The 19,238-nt window shown below is 37.5% G+C and overlaps 1 protein-coding gene across 4 annotated transcripts in view; it reads right to left on the bottom strand.

The window, feature by feature from the left end:
* POLE2 (DNA polymerase epsilon 2, accessory subunit) overlaps nucleotides 1–19,238 on the bottom strand; it is a 29,362-nt gene that overhangs the window by 5,912 nt on the left and 4,212 nt on the right. The window contains exons 3-16 of one of the 4 annotated variants that reach the window (XM_069464642.1): nucleotides 16,928–17,003; nucleotides 14,808–14,885; nucleotides 14,580–14,673; nucleotides 10,612–10,686; nucleotides 9,396–9,479; nucleotides 8,737–8,793; nucleotides 8,255–8,303; nucleotides 7,561–7,633; nucleotides 4,693–4,865; nucleotides 3,797–3,886; nucleotides 3,608–3,662; nucleotides 2,813–2,869; nucleotides 2,650–2,727; nucleotides 1,092–1,200 (exon numbers count right to left, since the gene is read on the bottom strand). In XM_069464642.1, the coding sequence (XP_069320743.1) occupies nucleotides 1,092–1,200; nucleotides 2,650–2,727; nucleotides 2,813–2,869; nucleotides 3,608–3,662; nucleotides 3,797–3,886; nucleotides 4,693–4,865; nucleotides 7,561–7,633; nucleotides 8,255–8,303; nucleotides 8,737–8,793; nucleotides 9,396–9,479; nucleotides 10,612–10,686; nucleotides 14,580–14,673; nucleotides 14,808–14,885; nucleotides 16,928–17,003 (1,148 nt within the window). Of the gene's footprint in view, nucleotides 1–1,091; nucleotides 1,201–2,649; nucleotides 2,728–2,812; nucleotides 2,873–3,607; nucleotides 3,663–3,796; nucleotides 3,887–4,692; nucleotides 4,866–7,560; nucleotides 7,634–8,254; nucleotides 8,304–8,736; nucleotides 8,794–9,395; nucleotides 9,480–10,611; nucleotides 10,687–14,579; nucleotides 14,674–14,807; nucleotides 14,886–16,923; nucleotides 17,004–19,238 lie in introns of all 4 variants that reach the window. The other 3 variants (XM_069464634.1, XM_069464660.1, XM_069464651.1) reach the window with 3 other exon arrangements.

The following is a 19,238-nucleotide window of genomic DNA, read 5'->3' on the forward strand; positions in this document are numbered from 1 at the left end:
AATTCTATTCATCTAAAAATAGTTTCATAGCTTGAGTGAAGCCAGGAATCAAGATTCAGCCTACATAAACTTTATAATCTTATAAAATGAGTAATAAAAATGCTCTATAGGATCTATTTCCATACTTCTTAGATGCAGGTACACATAACCAAGGATTGACAACTGGGTATCAGGGAACCTTGAAGCTACAAGATAAACAGTGCACATCCTTTGGATGTGGACATACCATATAAAACATGTAATAAACAGTAAATATGAATATTTTTTAAAACATATACATATATTTTGAAGTACAATTTGAGAGTTTTAAAGCCAAAACAGGAAGCTTCAAAGAACTTTCCTGCTTGTTCTGGGATTTCCTCTGTCCATCAGAGCTGCAGTCCCCAGCCCCTGGGCCATGGCCCAGTACCGGTCTGTGGGCTATTAGGAAACGGGCCGTGTATTGCAGCCTGAGCTCCGCACCACGACAGCCCACACCCCGACCCTTGGTCCGTGGAAAAATTGCCTTCCATGAAACCAGTTCCTGGTGCCAGAAAGGTTGGGGACTGCTGCATTAGGGGATACGTCAGTAGAAAGCTGAGAAACACTGACTTACTAACAAAAATTAACTTACTGGCCGGGCGCGGTGGCTCACGCCTGTAATCCTAGCACTCTGGGAGGCCGAGGCGGGTGGATCGCTCAAGGTCAGGAGTTCAAGACCAGACTGAGCAAGAGCAAGACCCCGTCTCTACTAAAAATAGAAAGAAATTATCTGGCCAACTAAAATATATATAGAAAAAATTAGCCGGGCATGGTGGCGCATGCCTGTAGTCCCAGCTACTCGGGAGGTTGAGGCAGTAGGATTGCTTAAGCCCAGGAGTTTGAGGTTGCTGTGAGCTAGGCTGACGCCACGGCACTCACTCTAGCCCGGGCAACAAAGCGACACTCTGTCTCAAAAAAAAAAAAAAAAAAAAAAATTACTGACAAAAGGATGTTCAATTTATTTTGAATCACAAATAAACATCATAATATAAGCAAAAATTAAGTGACTTAATAAAATTGCATATAATGTAACATGTAAGATAGTTTAATAAAGAAGACTCTTTACTTACATGATTAGGAATAGCCAAATTGCTACTAGGAAAACGGACACAGTTCCTGCACATTTTATTCACTAAGTCTTCACGAAAGACAATAATTTCTTGGGTACAATACTGAATTCTGAAATGAAAACAGTAGTTGACTTTGGCTTCCTCAGGAAAAAAAAAATAAGATAATTTTAAAGGCAAAAAGTCTTTAAATGTCAAAAAGCCATCCCCACTTCCCACTGTTCACCGTAGCAGAAATTCAACTAGTCTTTCTGGTCATCCATTCATTCGATAAGTTATTTAGTGAGCTCTAAATTTGTGCCTGCACTATTCTAACGATTAGCAAACAGAACAGAAAGATCTTGGCCTTCATGCAGTTTACATTCTAGTGGGAGGGAGGCACAGAAAATAAACAATAAATACGATAATTACATAGTATGTTGGAAGATGCTTAAGTGTAGGGGAAAAAGAAACAGGCTAAGAGGGATCATCCGTGGGAAGCGAGGGTTTAGAAGATTGGAGTATTAAATAGTTTGATGGGAATGAGCAGGGCTCATAATGAGGTGTGACTTGAGCACAGTCACACTGTGCTGAGTCAGTCAAACAGATATCCAGAGGAAGAACACTGCACGCAGAGGGAACAGCACAGGCCCTCAAACTGGAGCATGCTTGGCATGCTTGAGGAATAGCAGGGAGGCTGGTGCAGCTGGAGCAAATGAGGAGAGAAAATTAGAGAGGGAGGAGGGGGCCAGACTGTGTGGGGCCTGGGTCATCATTGCAAGGATACGGCTGTTACTGAATGACGAGGGCTCCATCTTTCAGGATCATGAAGGGGGACACGATATGCCTAACATTTTAGAGTATCATTCTGACACTGTGTCAAGAATAAACTATACAGGGGAAGCAGTAGGAACTAGAGACTGATTAGGAGGCCATTACAGGTATCCAGGATAGAGAAGATGGAACCAGGGTCATAGAGGTAGAGGTATAGAGAGGTGACCAGATTCTGGATATATTTTGAAATCAATAGGACTTCCTGAAAAACCATTAATACATGTGAGAGAAACCCAAAAGTTTTTGGCCTGAGCAACAGGAAGGATAAAGGTGCCATGAACTGAGATGGGGAAGGCTACAGAACAGGTTGCAGGTGGTGGCAGGGGAGGGAGATCAGTTCACTGTGATCCAAGAGGAGATGATAAGTAGGCAACTAGATACAGGAGTCTGGAGTTTGGAAGAAAGGTCTGACGTGGAGATATAAATGTGGGAGGTGTCAATACACAGATGATATCTAAAACCAAAGGACCCTGGATAACGTCACCAAAGGAGTGCATGTAGGCAGAAAAGAGAAGAACCAAAGCTCTTAGGTTATTTCCACATTATAAGCCTATGATAACAGTGAGCAGCACCAACAGTGAATTATTTAAATATAGTTAAAATATTTCCAAAGTTTGAGAAACGTAAAACAAAAAGTTTTCTTTTTATATTTATTCTACAACAGTCAAAATTCAGAGACAAATTTTAAGAATTGACTTAATTTTTAAATGAAAGAGAAAAAAGTGTAACAGAAAATACTAATATTTACCTGCAAGGATTAGTAGTAAAAACTGAAAATGGTACCCTTTGTCTGAATTCATTAGTGATGCTTTCAGCAAGTGGTGGCCTATAAAAACAGTATGTGATACGGTACATATTTTAAAATTTTACAAAATTTTCTTTACTGCTGTAAAAATTTGAATAAAACTTACCTTGGTAAGATAGAACCAAATCCAGGATCCTCTGGACCAGGTACAAACACAAAACGACTACTGTAGCAAAATTCAACATAATTTATTTAAAAATATATTATAACACTATCCAGCAGCAAAACAAGTTATTCCCTTTAATTGAATCATGAATTTTAAACAATTTTTAAATGTCATATATTTTAATAAATGAACTACTAAAAGTCTCCAGACTAATACTGTCTAACAGTGTGATAATAGAAGTGTTCTATATCTGCACTGTCCAACTAAGTGCTTGAACTATGGCTAGTGCCGATAGACTGAATTTTAAATTTAATTTAGAGATACATGTGGCCGATGACTATCATACTGAAAGGTGATACTCTAGACCCTTAGAGTAATGTCACCAAGAAATTCAAAATATGGTTGAAATTATCACTCTCCCTCTTAAGACTTTTCGCTGTAAATCTCTAGTACAGTATAGCATATATTATCACAATGTGAGGCCAATTTTATCTCTTAGCTCTTTTAATTTTCTCAATGTTCTTTTTCTTCTATTAGTTTAATAGTAGCTGATATAAAACTTGGGGTTCAGCCAGGCATAGTGGAATGCGCCTATAATCCCAGCTATTTGGGAGGCCAGTGGGAGGATCCTTTGACTCAGGAGTTTAAGACCAGCCTGGGCAATATAGCAAGACCCCATCTCAAAATAAATAAATAAAATTAAAACTTAAAAAAAAAACTAGGATTCATTTTTGGTTATTTATTTTTTTTAAACAAAACCATTTGAATAAAAAATATAGCAGTAGAGATCATTACCTTTGATGAATATCTGGGTATTGACATATTATGTCTGCCAAAGTTTTTAGGGAATCTAAAATTTTAAAGGGACATTAGGTTTTATTTGTATATATACACATAAAAACCAAATTATATTTGATTAGATATAAACTACATATTAGTTTATATAAATATAGAAACATTTCTTATTAAATAGACCCTCAATACCTTTCAAAGCATGAATTTGATTTTTTCCATATGGTGCAGATGAAAAATTACCACACAGAATAAAGCAGGTGGGAGGTGCTGGTGAATAGCCTAAAGAATAAAAGAATAAATGAACATAATTTTTCTAGTCTAGAAATCAAGTTAAAAACCCTTTAACCATGAGTTTTTAATAATAAGTTATTATTAAAATAATAGTAATAATAATGCCCATTTATTGAGCATTTACTGTGTGCCAGGTAGGCTGAATTAACTCTCAGTACATCCGTATAAGTCAAGATTTAGGTTAAGTCACCTGCCCAAGATATTAGGCTGGCACTTAAACCCAGTTTTGTCAGATGCCAAAGCCCAAGCTCTTATCTATTCTCTTATACAATACGTAGGACTAATTCCTTTTTTTCTTTAACAGACAAGGTCTCACTGCCGCCCAGGCTGGGGTGCAGTGGTGCAATCACAGCTCACTGCAGCCTGGAACTCCTGGGCTCAAGCAATCCCCCTGCTTCAGCCTTCCAAGTAGCTGGGACTACAGGCATGCACCACCACACCAGGCTAATTTTTAAATTTTTTGTAGAGACTGGGTCTTGCCATGTTACCCAGACTGTTCTCAAACTCCTGGGCTCAAGTGATCCTCCTACCTCATCCTCCCAAAGTGCTGACATGACAAGTGTGAGCCATCGTGCAATGCAGGACTAATTCTTATTTATCATGAGTACACGGTTTTTTAAAAATATAAAAACGTAAGTCTTTAAAATAAAATCTTATTTAAAATATCTCATTGCTAAATCAATCTTTTTTAAAAACCTGAATATTCAAAAAGATACATTTTAAAAAAGAATTTAGTTTTAAGACATGAACCATCATAAGAGTTCAAGAAAGAGTAGGAAAAAAAAAATACCTACCAGAAAACATCGTGTGAAGTTTTTCTAATACTTCTACCTGGTCCAACCAAACATCGGATATAAACACAAACATAGCATCTTTATTCTCCTCTTCTAGTTGTTTTAGTTTTGCAGAAGTCTTCACAGATGTGTTAGAAGGCCCTCCAAAAAAATTAGTATTTCCATAGTATGCCCTAGGTAATTATAACAATTATTATCATCTATCCTATATTCTATTGGAGATCTTTTTCTAATAATTTTACAAATTTAGCTTCTTTGTATCTAATGAAGTTATTTTCCAGTGTAAATAGATGCAAATGTACTATTTGTAACACTTAAAAAGCAAACACACTAGGGAGGTGAAGCTCAGGGTAATGCAAGTGATGGGGAGCAGAGCAGCTGTAAATACAGATGAAATGTCACTTGCTCGCCCTCCACTTACCTCCTCCTGCTCTGCAGCTCCTGGTTCCTAAGTTCATGGAAAACAATTTTTCAACAGATGGGGGACAGGTGGGGGCGGTAGGGGGTGGTAGGTGGAGCTCAGGTGGTGACGTGTGGCCCGGTTCCTAACAGGACACTAACCAGTACTGGGCTGCAGCCCCGGGGTTGGGGACTGCAGAACTAGAGCATCACAGGAAGAGACACCTCTTAAGCTAAATCTTGAGCAGTTAAAGCTCAGAAAAGTCTTACTAATATAGTCCATCCTCGGTTCATGGAATATAAGAGGAAGGATTTATGGTACCTATTTTCGTAAGCTGTCAAATTTGAAAAAAGAAGTATTCTAGGAATTCTATAAACTCTAACACTTTGGGCTTAGAAAACACAAGTCACATGCCCTGTACTAGTAAAAGACTTAGAAAGATGCTAGTGAAGCCCCAGTAAGTGTGTATCCTAAAAAAAGTGTTTGTATTAACTATGCAATAGTGGGAAAGGCATTAATTCAGTGTAAGTCCCTTCAGGATGAGACCATAAGTGTAGACCTATTTGTATAATACTTGTTTGTCTCCCTAAATGTTTTGTCTCCCCAATGTTTTACACATTAAAAAGTACTTAGTAAAATATTTGTTGCTGAATCCACCAACTACCCTCAGAATGTGACCCTCTGAATTTTATATTTTGCAGGCATTATAAGAGAAAAGTAATTTGAAATCCTAACAGGAATAAAGTAATTATTTTATTTTAATGTACTTTATGACACCTCATGCCAGTCCTTTAGTGTACTAAGCACACATTAAACAGCTGGATTTAGAGAAAAGGGCATAATTTAAATGGAAGATTATTTGGAACAGTACAGTGATGAACTCTATTGGCTAAAGGGAAATGAGTAGTAATACTCATGGCCACCCACCTCAATTATACCTGTCATTCCAAAGTAGTAATTTTGAAGCTTGTACAAAATGAAAACAGCAAGACCACAGCAATTTGCTGTAAATATATTCCAAAGAAAGCCTACTATATTGTAAAAAGCCACAAACTACACCAAAAGCACTCAATTACAGGTAAGCTGGCTTGATAAGGGCTTGTGTTTTCCTTAGCATGATCAGCACCTTTCCCTTGATTACTTCAACAGGAAGAGGAAATGCTCTGCAAAGGCTGCCCTGCCACTGACGCCCAGCCAGAAAAAATGTTGCCTTTGTACCCTGAATTTATACAGGCATACGGGGACTAAAATCCTTACTCTCTTTGAAATCACCATCATCACAGAATCTCATGGTTAGAAGGCAACTACTTTAATTCTCCCAGAGGTAGCAAACTCAAGTGCTTACAGTGTCCAGTAAGCTAAATTATCAAAGCAGCAGTCAGCTGACATAAACCAGGGCACACTACATGCCCTGCCCAAGGTGGGCAATTGCTACAGTATGGTTGTTACCAGATGAAAATTCAGGTTGCCGTGCTGCCAGGTCTGATCGTTCAAGAGAACTCAGAAATCAGACCTTTATGAGAAATCTCTTAAATTTTTTTTTTTTTTTTTTTTTTTGAGACAGAGTCTCACTCTGTTGCTTGGCTAGAATGCAGTGGTGTCATCATAGCTCACTGCAATCTCAAATTCCTGGGCTCAAGCAATCCTCCTGCCTCAGCTCCAGAGTAGCTGGGACTACAGGTGCACATCACCATGCCCAGCTAATTTCTCTATTTTTTCGTAGAGATGGCATCTCACTCATGCTCAGGCCGGTCTTGAACTCCTGACCTCAAGCGATCCTCCCACATCGGCCTCCCAAAGTGCTAGAATTACAGGCATGAGCCACCATACCTGGCCAGAAATCTAATTTTTATATATTGAAAACTAATTAAAAATATTTTTTAATGCCTCAAAGGGAGAAGAAGGAAAAAAAAGGTCTATAGGCTACTTTCAACCCACAGGCCACCAGCTACAATTTTTACATCATTCAGCCTCTGCCCAAATACCTCAAGAGACAGAGAGCTCAACTCCTCTCATTGAGAAGGCCCTTTTGGAATAGCTCTAACATTATGATGCTTTTACTTATATCGAGGAGCTATAAGCTGCTACTTGTAACTTTCCTTCATTAGTGGACTATGAAAATGAGAACTTTATATTAACATGTGAATTATATTCTTTTAAGTGTTTTCCTATCTCTCTCATCTCACTTGAACTTCTCATCAACCCCATAGATAAACAAAACAGGTAGATTGGAAATCCTTCCTAGTTGAAGCCAAAGTACAAAGATGGTATTGCAACTAATCTAGGACTGATCTACTAGTTTTCACATTACATATAAAACCCAGTCTTCTAATTCTCATTTTCCATTGTTCTTTCCATTTTGACATGAAGCTTGAGACCTTAATAATTGAGATATGATGTACTATCTTACATTCACTACTGCCATTATTATTAAATTCCTATAGAGTTTAAATCAAATATTTTAATACCTAGTAGTACTGGAGGGCTCAGTGGGTGGAAATCCAAAGGCATTGACGTGAAACACTTGATCTTCAAACCAGCCTGAAAAAAAAAATAAGTAGCAAATCACTTTCATTTGTCCAGTCCTCCTCCTTGTTTGAAAGGACAAAAACTGTGTTACACAAATCAATAATGCTAAGCTGTATTCTCATGCCCTGTGAACCGACTACAGAAGTTGCCCATGCACTGAGCCATGTAACTTTAGATCTATAGATAGCCTAAATTCTATAAATAAAAGTTCATTAACTAGAAATAGATTCAAAAGTAAAACTTTTCATTTTTTAATTCCACAGTACATGTTAGAGTATAGAAAGTACACATATTAGGAAATGTTTCATTTTATGGTCCTATATAAATCTAAGGTTTTATTCAACTTTATTGAGATATAATTCACATACTATGCAATTCACCCATCCAGTGGTTTTTAGTATATTCACAGGTTGTATAGCCATCACCATGATCTAATTTCAGAACATTTTCATCACCCTAAAAAGGCTTCTATTAGCCTATTTGCAGTCTAAGAGTTATTTTATGTCATTATCAAAAATATGTTCTCATAATCAATGTTATCCCAAATTCTATCATGTTAACATATTTAATCCAATGTAAAAATGGTTTTAGTGTAGAACAATAAAGAGGACAGGAAAAAGTGTACTGACTTACCTTCTGCTAAGACAAAGCATGCCTCCGTGTATAACCCACTATGGAACTGGTAAACAGCAGTTACGGAAAATAATTCTGTTTCTATGCTTGAGGCAATGATCAAGTCAACAGACATTTTGAGCCCAACAGAACTTCTAAATAATAATTCAAAGACTTCCCATTTGAAACATAGCTTAGATTATAGCTTTAAAAATTTTGGGTTTAAATGTCCCCATGTTTAATTCTAAGATGTAGCTTGGTAATACTGACAGTTTGGATCATTCTTACCATGTTATAAACATCCTCAGTGGTTTCTCTGGATTCTCCAAAATAAGGGGGAATTAAAGTTGTTATGTCTCTGTTTAGGATTATGTCTTTATATTCCTACTCCACCAACATATGGAAGTTACACTGGGAACCCAAATAGGTAAATTTGAGAATAATATGTAATCAATTTCTCCAATTCATGTAACACAGATTTTAAAAAATAAAGTGAAGGATATAGCTTTACTAAGGTCTAGTTGTACTGTTCCAGTAGGATCTTCCAGAAAAAATTTTCCCTAAAAAAAAAAAAATATACTCACATTTATATAAAAATAAATACTATGACACAATTAAACTACCAACAAGTTTGATAATAGAACACAGTAGAGAGAATAGTGGATTTCAAAAATCAGCTCTTATTTCTAGTCCAGGCTCTTTCATTTACTAGGCTGGTCACCTCAGACTAATGACTTCATTGAGACTCAGACTCCTCAGAGGTAGCCGAGGGGATGACTGCTGCAGAACAAGGGACAGCAAGAGGGATACCAGGAGGCTCCCATAAGGAGGGCCTCACCAGGTCCTTCTGAGAAAGCCAACAGTGTCTTCAAGGGACCAGGATGTAGTCTGCAGCTTGCTTGTTCAGAAACCCAGTATGCTCAGTTCAACCAGAAGGCACTGTGGGCCTAATTTAAGGCTATAGAAACTGGACTCCCAGACAAGTCACTCCTTCCTGATGTCTACGCAGGAAACCAAACACAGACGAAAAGTATTGGTGACTGAGGTGCATCTTCAATGAAGAATACATTCCTGTACCCTCTGTAGAAATACTCTATGTAACCAACAGTTCATCAACCCAGGGCCGAAAATAAAAGTTTGATGCTTATTAAGTTTAACTTACCTCTTTTAACTGGGTTATCATTCCAAGCACAATCACATCTCCAATTTTGGCTGTACTACCCAATAAGGTTTCTATTGTTTTAAGCTAAAATAAAACAAAATAAATTCTTATTTATTTATTTATTTTAGAGACATGGTCTTGCTATGTTGCTGTGTTGCCCAGGCTGGTCTCCAACTCCTGGACTCAAGTAATCCTCCTGCCCCAGCCTCCGAAGTCACTGGGATTACAGGTGCGAGCTACCACACCCAGCTCAAAACAAAATAAAATTCTTAAAGATTGAAAATACATTCTTTTAAGAAACTAATCTTTTTACAAATAAGTAAATTTGGGGTGCACATTTCAGTATTTACAGCTACTTTACAGTAAAAAAAAAAAAATCAAATCAAACTTAGGAAGTTTAATTTTATCTTACAAAAAACTATAATATCAAATGTAGCCTGGAAGAATTATGCCTAAAGAAATACCATATCAACTCAGGCTCCTACCAATGACTGAAGTCTCATACCATATCATTCTGAATAATAAGTACATTAATTTTTAAAATACAAAAAAGAATATCAATTTTATTTGATCCATACCTCTCAAAAATTAGTGAGGTATTTAAAAGGTTATATTCTAATTTTACTTAGTATTTTGAAAGGCTGTCATTATTATGTACATTCTTAATCTGACTACTATATTTTTATCAGAAAGTTATAAGAATCAGGACACTATTTTTAAAAATCCTTTTGTTGTTCTTCTATATGTAATCCTAAATATATGTAAATACATACATATATAATTTATAAAACACATCTATACAGTTTTTATTTACAAAGATGAAATCATATTATTTATATTCTGCAATTTAACTTTTTGAAATTAATAATTTCTTAGACACCTTTCCATTTAACTGTATATAGATAAACTTCATTCTTTTTAATGGGTAGAGATATCTATAATATATATGAGACAATTCATTTCACCAAACTCCAATTAAAAGACATTTAAGTTGTTCCCAGTTTTCTACTAATAAAAGCAATACTTAATATTTCTGTGTACCTTTCTTGGCCCATTGCATGGATATAACTGTTGGATAACTTCTACAAATTCTAGAAACAGAATTCCTGGATATAAGGATATATAATTTTCATCTTTTTAGAAATTACCACGTGGAGCTTCTTTTATCTTTACCATATTTTTTATTACAAATAATAAACTACGATAACATTCTAACCTGGAATTTGCTTCTGCTTTCATCAGGGTGAGAGCCTATCACTGGAGGAGTAAATAATTCATGCCTGTGAGTCCTCTATAAAAAAGAAAGATTCACATGAATTACTGAAACAGACATTTAAAACTGAGATTCATTAAAATAGTACCCTGATGAAATTCTGTCCTTAAACTATTACTATTATCTAGTCTTAACAAATTTGAAAACCCATATAATTTAACAACATAGAAATATCTAGTAATGTAATTTTAAAAATTAAAAAATGTTTTTCTTAGAAAGGTCTATTGTGTGCCTGGCAGCAGCACACCCTGGGCTGAGGATGTGAAGACAACAAGGCAAGTGTCACCCTCAGAGCATTGTGGCTAGTGAAAGAGAAGTGCCACCATACAACAAAGTATTGTGAGTACGGACTATGCTGCAGGCCAAAGGGGCCATTGAACAAGATCTTAGATGATAAATAAGACTTGGCTAGTAAGAAACAAAGGGGGCTGGGACAAGAAATTTCAGGCAGAGGAATTACAAGCATAAAAGAGTATTTCAGAAGTTATGCAAAGTTTAGTACCGTTGGATCATGGCGTGCACAAGGCAGAGTGTCAGATAAGGCAAGAGATTAGTAAAAGCATCTCTTTGGGGAACCATCCCTCCCCAATCTCAGTCCATGGAGTTCAGCTAGAGCTGATGTCCTAGGGAACCAAGGCTTAGAAAATGAAAGTACTCCATCCTCTTGGCCAGTGATTGGTTTAAGAATGAGCAAATGCTTCAAGTCAGGTTAATAAGAGACATATTCAAGACTTTTGCTGGGGGAGGCCGAGGCGGGTGGATTGCTCAAGGTCAGGAGTTCGAGACCAGCCTGAGCGAGACCCCGTCTCTACTAAAAATAGAAAGACATTATATGGACACCTAAAAATCTATATAGAAAAAATTAGCCGGGCATAGTGGCGCATGCCTGTAGTCCCAGCTACTCGGGAGGCTGAGGCAGTAGGATCGCTTGAGCCCAGGAGTTTGAGGTTGCTGTGAGCTAAGCTGACGCCACGGCACTCACTCTAGCCTGGGCAACAAAGTGAGACTCTGTCTCAACAAAAAAAAAAAAAAAAAAAAGACTTTTGCTGGAACTACTGGAAAAGAGGAACTCTCTTTCCAAGAGTTGGTAAGGCTACTATTGGCCATCTTTGTCACCCCATAGGGAGAACCTGTTTGAAAGTAAAATCACTTTAAAAAAAGAGCTGGGACAAAGAAAGAGGCAGATGCCTCAAGACATTGTGTGAGCACCAGGACCCAGCCATGCTTGACGCCAGCAGGCAATAATACAAGCCAAGCCTATATAATCCTTTCTCAGTTTTAGTCAGTTCAAGTTTCTATGATCTCCAAGTCAAACAGCTCTGAGAATACAGACTTTGGTATGCCACACCAAGAAGTTCATCTTACAGACAATGGAAGACAAAAGATTTTGAAGTAGTAATAATGATAAAATCAGATTCATTTTCAGGAAGATAATGGCAATGAAAATATGAATGAGGCCAAGCCCAGTGGCTCAGGCCTATAATCCCAGCACTTTGGGAGGCTAAGGCAGGAGGATTGCTTGAGGCCAGGAATTCAAGACCAGCCTGGGCAACATCCATCTCTACAAAAAATAAAATAAAATAAAAATTAGCCAGGTGCAGTGGCATGCACCTGTAGTCCCAGCTACTTGGGAGGCTGAGGCAGGAAGATCGTTTGAGCTCAGGAGTTCAGGGCTGCAGTGAGCTATGATCACACCATCGCACTCCAGCTTGGGCAACAAAGCAAGACCCTGTCTCAAACAAAAACAAAAAGGAAAATATGAATGAACTGAAATTCAACTCTTTTATTTCACAGATGAAAAAAGTGAGGCTCAGAAAGGCTGAGCAGCACACCCACAATAATAGAGTAGATATCAAAGCATATTTTTAAAAAAAGAAATGTGGTGTTTACTGAGCATCTTCTCTGTAAAAAGCACAGTGCTAAATGTGGCAGAGGAGATAAACAAGGAGTCTATATTCTGATCACAGGAGTAAGCACCCGCATGGAAGGCAGGGCCACCAAGTCTACTCAGTGATGTAAGACATGAAGTCCTCGGTGGGTTTCAAGCAGGAGGAAATTGCATCCAACTGGAGATCAAGGGCTCCAGAAAGAAGGAGGAACCTGAGAAGGGCCTTCCAAAATTAGGAAGGTTTCAACAGCGGAGATGAGAGGGAAGAGCAGGCAACTGTATAAGCAAAGTCGCAGAAGTGGAAGAAACAGCAACAATAATGCAGTATTTCAGTTTTGGCTCCAGCAGAGTATGACTAGAGCAAAAGTCGAGATTAGGCCAAATGTGTGTGATGGAAGATTTCAGTTATTAAGGATGATTTGTATTTAATTCAGTAGGCACTAAACTTCCTTGAAAGACTTCCATGCAAAACCCATGAGGTAGTCAGAGCTACACTGCAGGAAGATTAATCAGGCAACATTATGTGAGCAATGGAAGCAACAGAGGATGGACGTCCTCAGTGCTCATTCTCTTCAACCTGTTTTCAGTGCTTCTTACTGCTGACCATCCTCTCCTTGAAGCCTTCTTGTGCTTCTGCCACATAACACCATACTCGCCTGGCCCTCAACTCTATCCTCTTTCCTTTTCTCTCATTTGCCTTTCTCTCGGGGTCTCATCCTTGCAGTTCCATTTTTTACTCTATGCAGATGCCTCCTGAATCTCTCTCTCTCTCACTACCCACCCATATCTCTTTCCTTAGCCTCAGATGTTCATTTCACCTGACACCCTCCAGGCAACCTTAATTTAAATGCTTAAAACGGAACCTGCCATTATCCTCTGCAAACATTCTCTTTTTCCCATTTGTTAATGTATTATCCTTATTCTGCCATTCTGCTCTCTCAGACTCAAAGCCTTAATCATCATTGCTTCTTCACTCCCTGGCTTCTCCTGCACATCCAATCAGTCCCCACGAGCTATGGTTTCCACTGCACCAGTGCTGTTCCCTCTTTAGACCCCACTTGTCACTTCCTTCACTCAAGCTATCATTTATGCCAAGACTAAAACCATAGACTCCTGTAAGTCTTCTCTCACACTGGAATTCATCCCAAAACCTACTGGTAGAGGAAGCTGTGACTGAATCTCTCTGGGATTCCAAGGCTGCTTGCTTGTACCAAAACAGAATTTCAACTCCCAAGGGTAGCATCCAAAGCACTCACACAATTTGGCTTCTACTTGCCTTTCCAAACTTATCTCATGCTGCTCGACTGCTCATCATTCCCTGCAGACTCCATTTTTTCCTTTTGCTATGTTTTTGTTCGCACTGTTACCACCACTTTTTTCCCATTTCCACATGATCAAAGCAATCTAAGCCCATGTCAAATGCCATCATTTCCTTGAAGGCTTCTCTGATTTTTCCATCAGATGCATTTGGTTTGTATCTCTGTTATTGCCTGTATAAAATTCTACTTTCTATTACATTTGTGCAAATGCCTTTAACTTCATAAGCAATAAGCTGCTTGAAGGTAGTACAGTGTGGTAGGTAATGGTCAGGCTCCAGAGTCAGACAGACTGGATTCAAATCCTATCTCTACTTACTAGCTGTGATCTTTGGGCAAGTTACTAAATTTCCCTAGGCCTCAGTTTCCTCATGTGTAAAACATGGATAGTAATAGCACTTATACATGTATTAGTGTTGTGAAGATTAAATGAGGTAAATAATGTATGTAAAGTGCTAACACAGTGCCTGGAATATCAAAATCATATATTAAATTTTAGCTACTGTTTTTATTGTCATCATTATTGCTAAGGGGAAAATATCTTTATCCCCTATATGGTCTCACTCACAAAGATCCCAGTAACAGTCTATTGAATAACCAACTTTGGACTACAAAATTGCATTCTTTAAATATCCCTGGGATTTCCCTACACTGAAACAGTCTCTTTTTTCCCCCAATTGCCCCAGTATTTTCCCCCCATAATTTACCTGGTGCAAAATGGTGTATCGTTCACGAAACAGCTCTGCTTTATCTCTTGCTGTTCCAAATAAATTTGGTGCTGGGTGGTTGGTCATTAACAGACTAGAAAAAAGGAATCCCTATTTTTTACTATCATAGTATACAAACATGGGCCAAAAGTGAAACATAAGACTATATACCTTCTGAAAGAAATGTACATTTGAAATTCACTTAAAAGCAATAGATGGTATACTTACGGAAGAAATTTTTTTCTTTCTGAATTGTACACAAAGCGTGGAATATCAAATGCTCCTATGATATTGAAAACATGTTCTCTGAAAAACATCCCACGAAAACACAGACTTGATTTACTAAAACATTAAGTACTCTAGGTGAACATAATAACTTACATTATAATCCTTTGTCATAGATAATGTACTTTTCACATTTTCTCAGGTGATGCACACAATTTCTTTTTTTTTTTTGTTTATAATTTATTTATTTTAGCTGTCTATATAATTTCTTTCTATTTTTAGTAGAGACGGGGTCTCGCTCTTGCTCAGGCTGGTCTCGAACTCCTGAGCTCAAAGGATCCGCCCACCTCGGTCTCCCAGAGTGCTAGGATTACAGGCGTGAGCCACCGCGCCCGGCCCACAATTTCTTATAGTGTCAAAAATACTTCATGGGTAAAATTTTTAGCTTGCGCATTTCCTTTAAAGGGACAAGAAAGCATTGCCAATACTCTCAAGAATGAAGAGTAATCAAGTTAACTTCTAATTAAGAAAAAAAAAAAAAAAGAATGTCATCTGTTGAAAAGAACATTTGTTTATGTATAAAATAGTCACATCTTAAAAAATGTCTCCCCATATGTACTACTTTTATGAGCTACAATATTAAAAGGTATGATTCACTTCTAGCAAATTTTTAAATCCAAAATATTATACCAAACCATCGCAGGAAAAGTTGTTCAATAGTGGAAGAACCCTCCAAATTCTGGCCACATCCCTGAGACTTATACAGTATATCTATTGTTAGAGATGGAAAACCAATAAAATAATTTAATTCAGAGACTGTTAGTAACATATTCATATTTGAAAGAGTTTAAAAAAATTCACAGCACTATTGCATAAATATCCCAACCTAAAAAAAAAAAAAAAAAAAACTCCCCTAAAATTATATGTTTATTTCCCAAATTGAAAATGGTCAAAAAGGGTTCATGCTACCCTGGTGGTAACAGCAAGTATAGAGTGGCAAAGAATCAGTAGACTTGAAGAAAACCTAGATTATAGACACAGCTTCATTACTTCCTAGAAGATTAATCTGGGGAAGTTATTCAACTTGTTATACAATCTCTTCATCTATAAAAACAAGAGCCTCTCTCTTATGCTATGATATAATGACTTTCTGACAATTGAAGCTGCAAAGATCTTTTACCATGCAGTCCCCATCAGACCTCCATGTTGGCTGGCTAAATATATAAATAGCCTAACAGAAATAATAGGTAACTTTAGGGTAAATAATAGGTATTGCCTATTCTAGGATTATAATTCTTAAACTTCAGTACAATCACTTTGAATTTCTGTTGATGGCTTTAGAGACATGTCATTGCACTCTAGTATTTTAAATGAGTTTGCAAGAATAAAATTAAAATTTCTTGATTTCTCTATTTTTTTTTAGTAGTTCTAATAACTTCCAACAGGAAAAAGATTACAACTACTGACCAAAATAAGGGTAACGACTCCTTTCAATTATCCCCATTGCCCGAAATAGGAAAGAACTGTTAAAGTTATAACTCTTTCTCTGCCCGTTTTCCCTGGTGTTTTCCTTCCAATTAAACTGTATGAATTTGAAAGGAAGTATCATAGCATAAAAGGAGGAAAGCAAAGAGGGATACTCAGAAATAAAACACTGAAAAGTTATTGCCACATAAATTCTTAAACCTAAAAAGATGAGACAGTAGAGTCATAAAACTGAGCTTCTACCCTCATTTGCCATTCACCATGTGACCAAGCTACACTGCTGAACTTCTCTGGGCTCAGCACTTTCCTAAGAACAAAAGTAAATTATATTTCTGAATATTCAATTTAATTCAATTCATTCATAGCATACTGAATATAAAGTCAGATTGGTTGGGTAGGCAGCAAAAGTTAGTACTGGTACAAACCACATTTTAGTCTCAAACCCTAGGAAAAAAATAGGAAAGATGAGTTACTTAATAACGAGATTTGTAATGAAGTCCATCGCTTAAAAACAAACACAGAAATAATAATAAGGTACCACTATAGTAATGTTGATCACTATTTCCCCAAGAAAATAATTAAGAATAAGGGCTCAACAGCACCTTCAATGGGGGAAAAAGTAAATTTTATCCACATACATAGTTTCATCAATCGACTGACTGCATTCCTGGACTGCTGCTTCCACTACAGATCGTTCAATCATGTTTGATGACACTGAAAAGAGAATTTCAAAGTCAAATTTTAAAAAACAGGCATCAAAATTAGTTCCTTCCACAGACAGCTCCTTTCCTAAAAATTATTCTACAAATACTAATACTGGGATTCTCATTATATACTTTTTAGGAGGAAAAAAGTAATAGGTCAGAATAGTAACAAAGGCCGTATCTCAAATACCTTAATTTTCCACACTCAAATAAAGTTATAATACTTTAATATATGGCCAAATGCCTTAATTTCCTAAATATTATTTAGTAGTATAAATTTAGTTGTAGAAACAGTTTTGTTAGTTCATGGTTCTAATAAGGTTACATTAGTATAACTTTATCACAACTGCTATGTTTCAATAAGCCTGACAGTAACAATAGTAACAACAGCTACCATTTAGTAAGCATTTAGTAAATGTGTGGCACTATGCTCAGTACTTTATTTACAACCATTTCCACTAGACTGATGTCGTATAACACTGATGCTAATAGGCCCGTATCTTACAGATGGGGAAAATGCAACTTTGAGAGGTTGAATAACTTGCCCAAGAATACAACTAGAAGAGGAACAGAGCAATACAAACCCAGGCATGATTCACAGTGTGCTCCCTTAACCACTTGGTGTTCTCTCAGGCAAAATATCATGTGCCATCTTAAGTTAATGTATAATAAGGACAAGTCTAATTTTCTAAATTTTCTACTGTAAAGGAATTTTTTTTATAGCAAAGGTGTATTTTATTTATTTATTTATTTATTGACACAGAGTCTCGCTCTGTTGCCCAGGCTAGAGTGCCGTGAGAGTCACGGCAACCTCAAACTCCTGCGCTCAAGCGATCCTCCTGCCTCAGCCTCCCGAGTAGCTGAGACTACAGGCATGCATCACCATGCCTGGCTAATCTTTTCTATATATATATTTTAGCTGTCCATATAATTTGTTTCTATTTTTAGAAGAGACAGGGTCTTGCTCTTGCTCAGGCTGGTCTCGAACTCCTGGCCTCAAGTGATCCTCCCGCCTCGGCCTCCCAGAGTGCTAGGATTACAGGCGTGAACCACCACTCCCAGCCAGCAAACGTGTATTTTAAATTCTACCTTTAGAAGCGAAAATGATATATCAATTTCTCCTGTATCATGGAACTTGTTTTTCCTATATAATTGAAGAGACTAGCATTTATACAACGTATGAGAATGAGCTCCACTCACTTCTGTCCTTCAGGGTACTACAAACACTGGACATTTTTTTCAAAGAGAAAAGCCTTTCTCCTCTGTAGTCCCATGCTTGTGGTATAAGATTAAGTATTTGACAAAAAGATCCCTAAATCTCTATGGCAGTGTGATAGTGGCTGGAGTAAACATGCTAATACAGTTTTACTGATAGGTTGACTAGAGAGCTCTCTCAGGGAAAAAAAAAATAAAAACAAAAAACTCTTCCAGGTATACAGCTGAATTGATTACAAATAATACAAAGTGGAATGGAGGTTTAGTTCGGGGATTGGTGGCACCATTCTAGCTTCTTTGGGTACTTTTCAACAGTTATAGATTTCCAAACAAAAATATGAAGGAAGGAAGCAGTGTGCAGACAGAAATGACCTTGAAAGAGTTCCCAAACCTCCACCTTCCTATGTCACTTTCCATTTCTGAACTTTGGTATACTCAGGAAAAGAATGACTATCTTAGGCCAGGCGCGGTGGCTCACGCCTGTAATCCTAGCACTCTGGGAGGCTGAGGCAGGTGGATCATTTGAGCTCAGGAGTTCGAGACCAGCCTGAGCAAGAACAAGACCTTGTCTTTACCAAAAATAGAAAGAAATTAGCTGGACAACTAAAAATATACAGAAAAAATTAGCCGGGTATGGTGGCACATGCCTGTAGTCCCAACTACTCAGGAGGCTGAGGCAGTAGGATCACTTGAGCCCAGGAGTTTGAGGTTGCTGTGAGCTAGGCTGGCGCCACGGCACTCTAGCCCGGGTAACAGAGCGAGACTCTGTCTCAAAAAAAAAAAAAAAAATTACAAACAAAAAAAATGACCATCTTTCTTCTTCTTCTTCTTCTTCTTTTTAATTGTGTTTTGTCTTTTTTTTTAGGTAGAGACAGGTTCTCACTATGTTACTCAGGCTGGGTTCAAGCTCCTGGGCTCAAGCGATCCTCCCACCTCAGCCTGCCAAAGTGCTAGGATTACAGGCATGAGCTAACACACTCAGCCAAGAATGACCATCTTTTGTAGAATGTTTATATATTTTGCAAATTTT

The sequence above is a fragment of the Eulemur rufifrons genome, chromosome 2 (assembly GCF_041146395.1).
Source record: "Eulemur rufifrons isolate Redbay chromosome 2, OSU_ERuf_1, whole genome shotgun sequence".
Classification (NCBI taxonomy): Eukaryota; Metazoa; Chordata; class Mammalia; order Primates; family Lemuridae; genus Eulemur; species Eulemur rufifrons.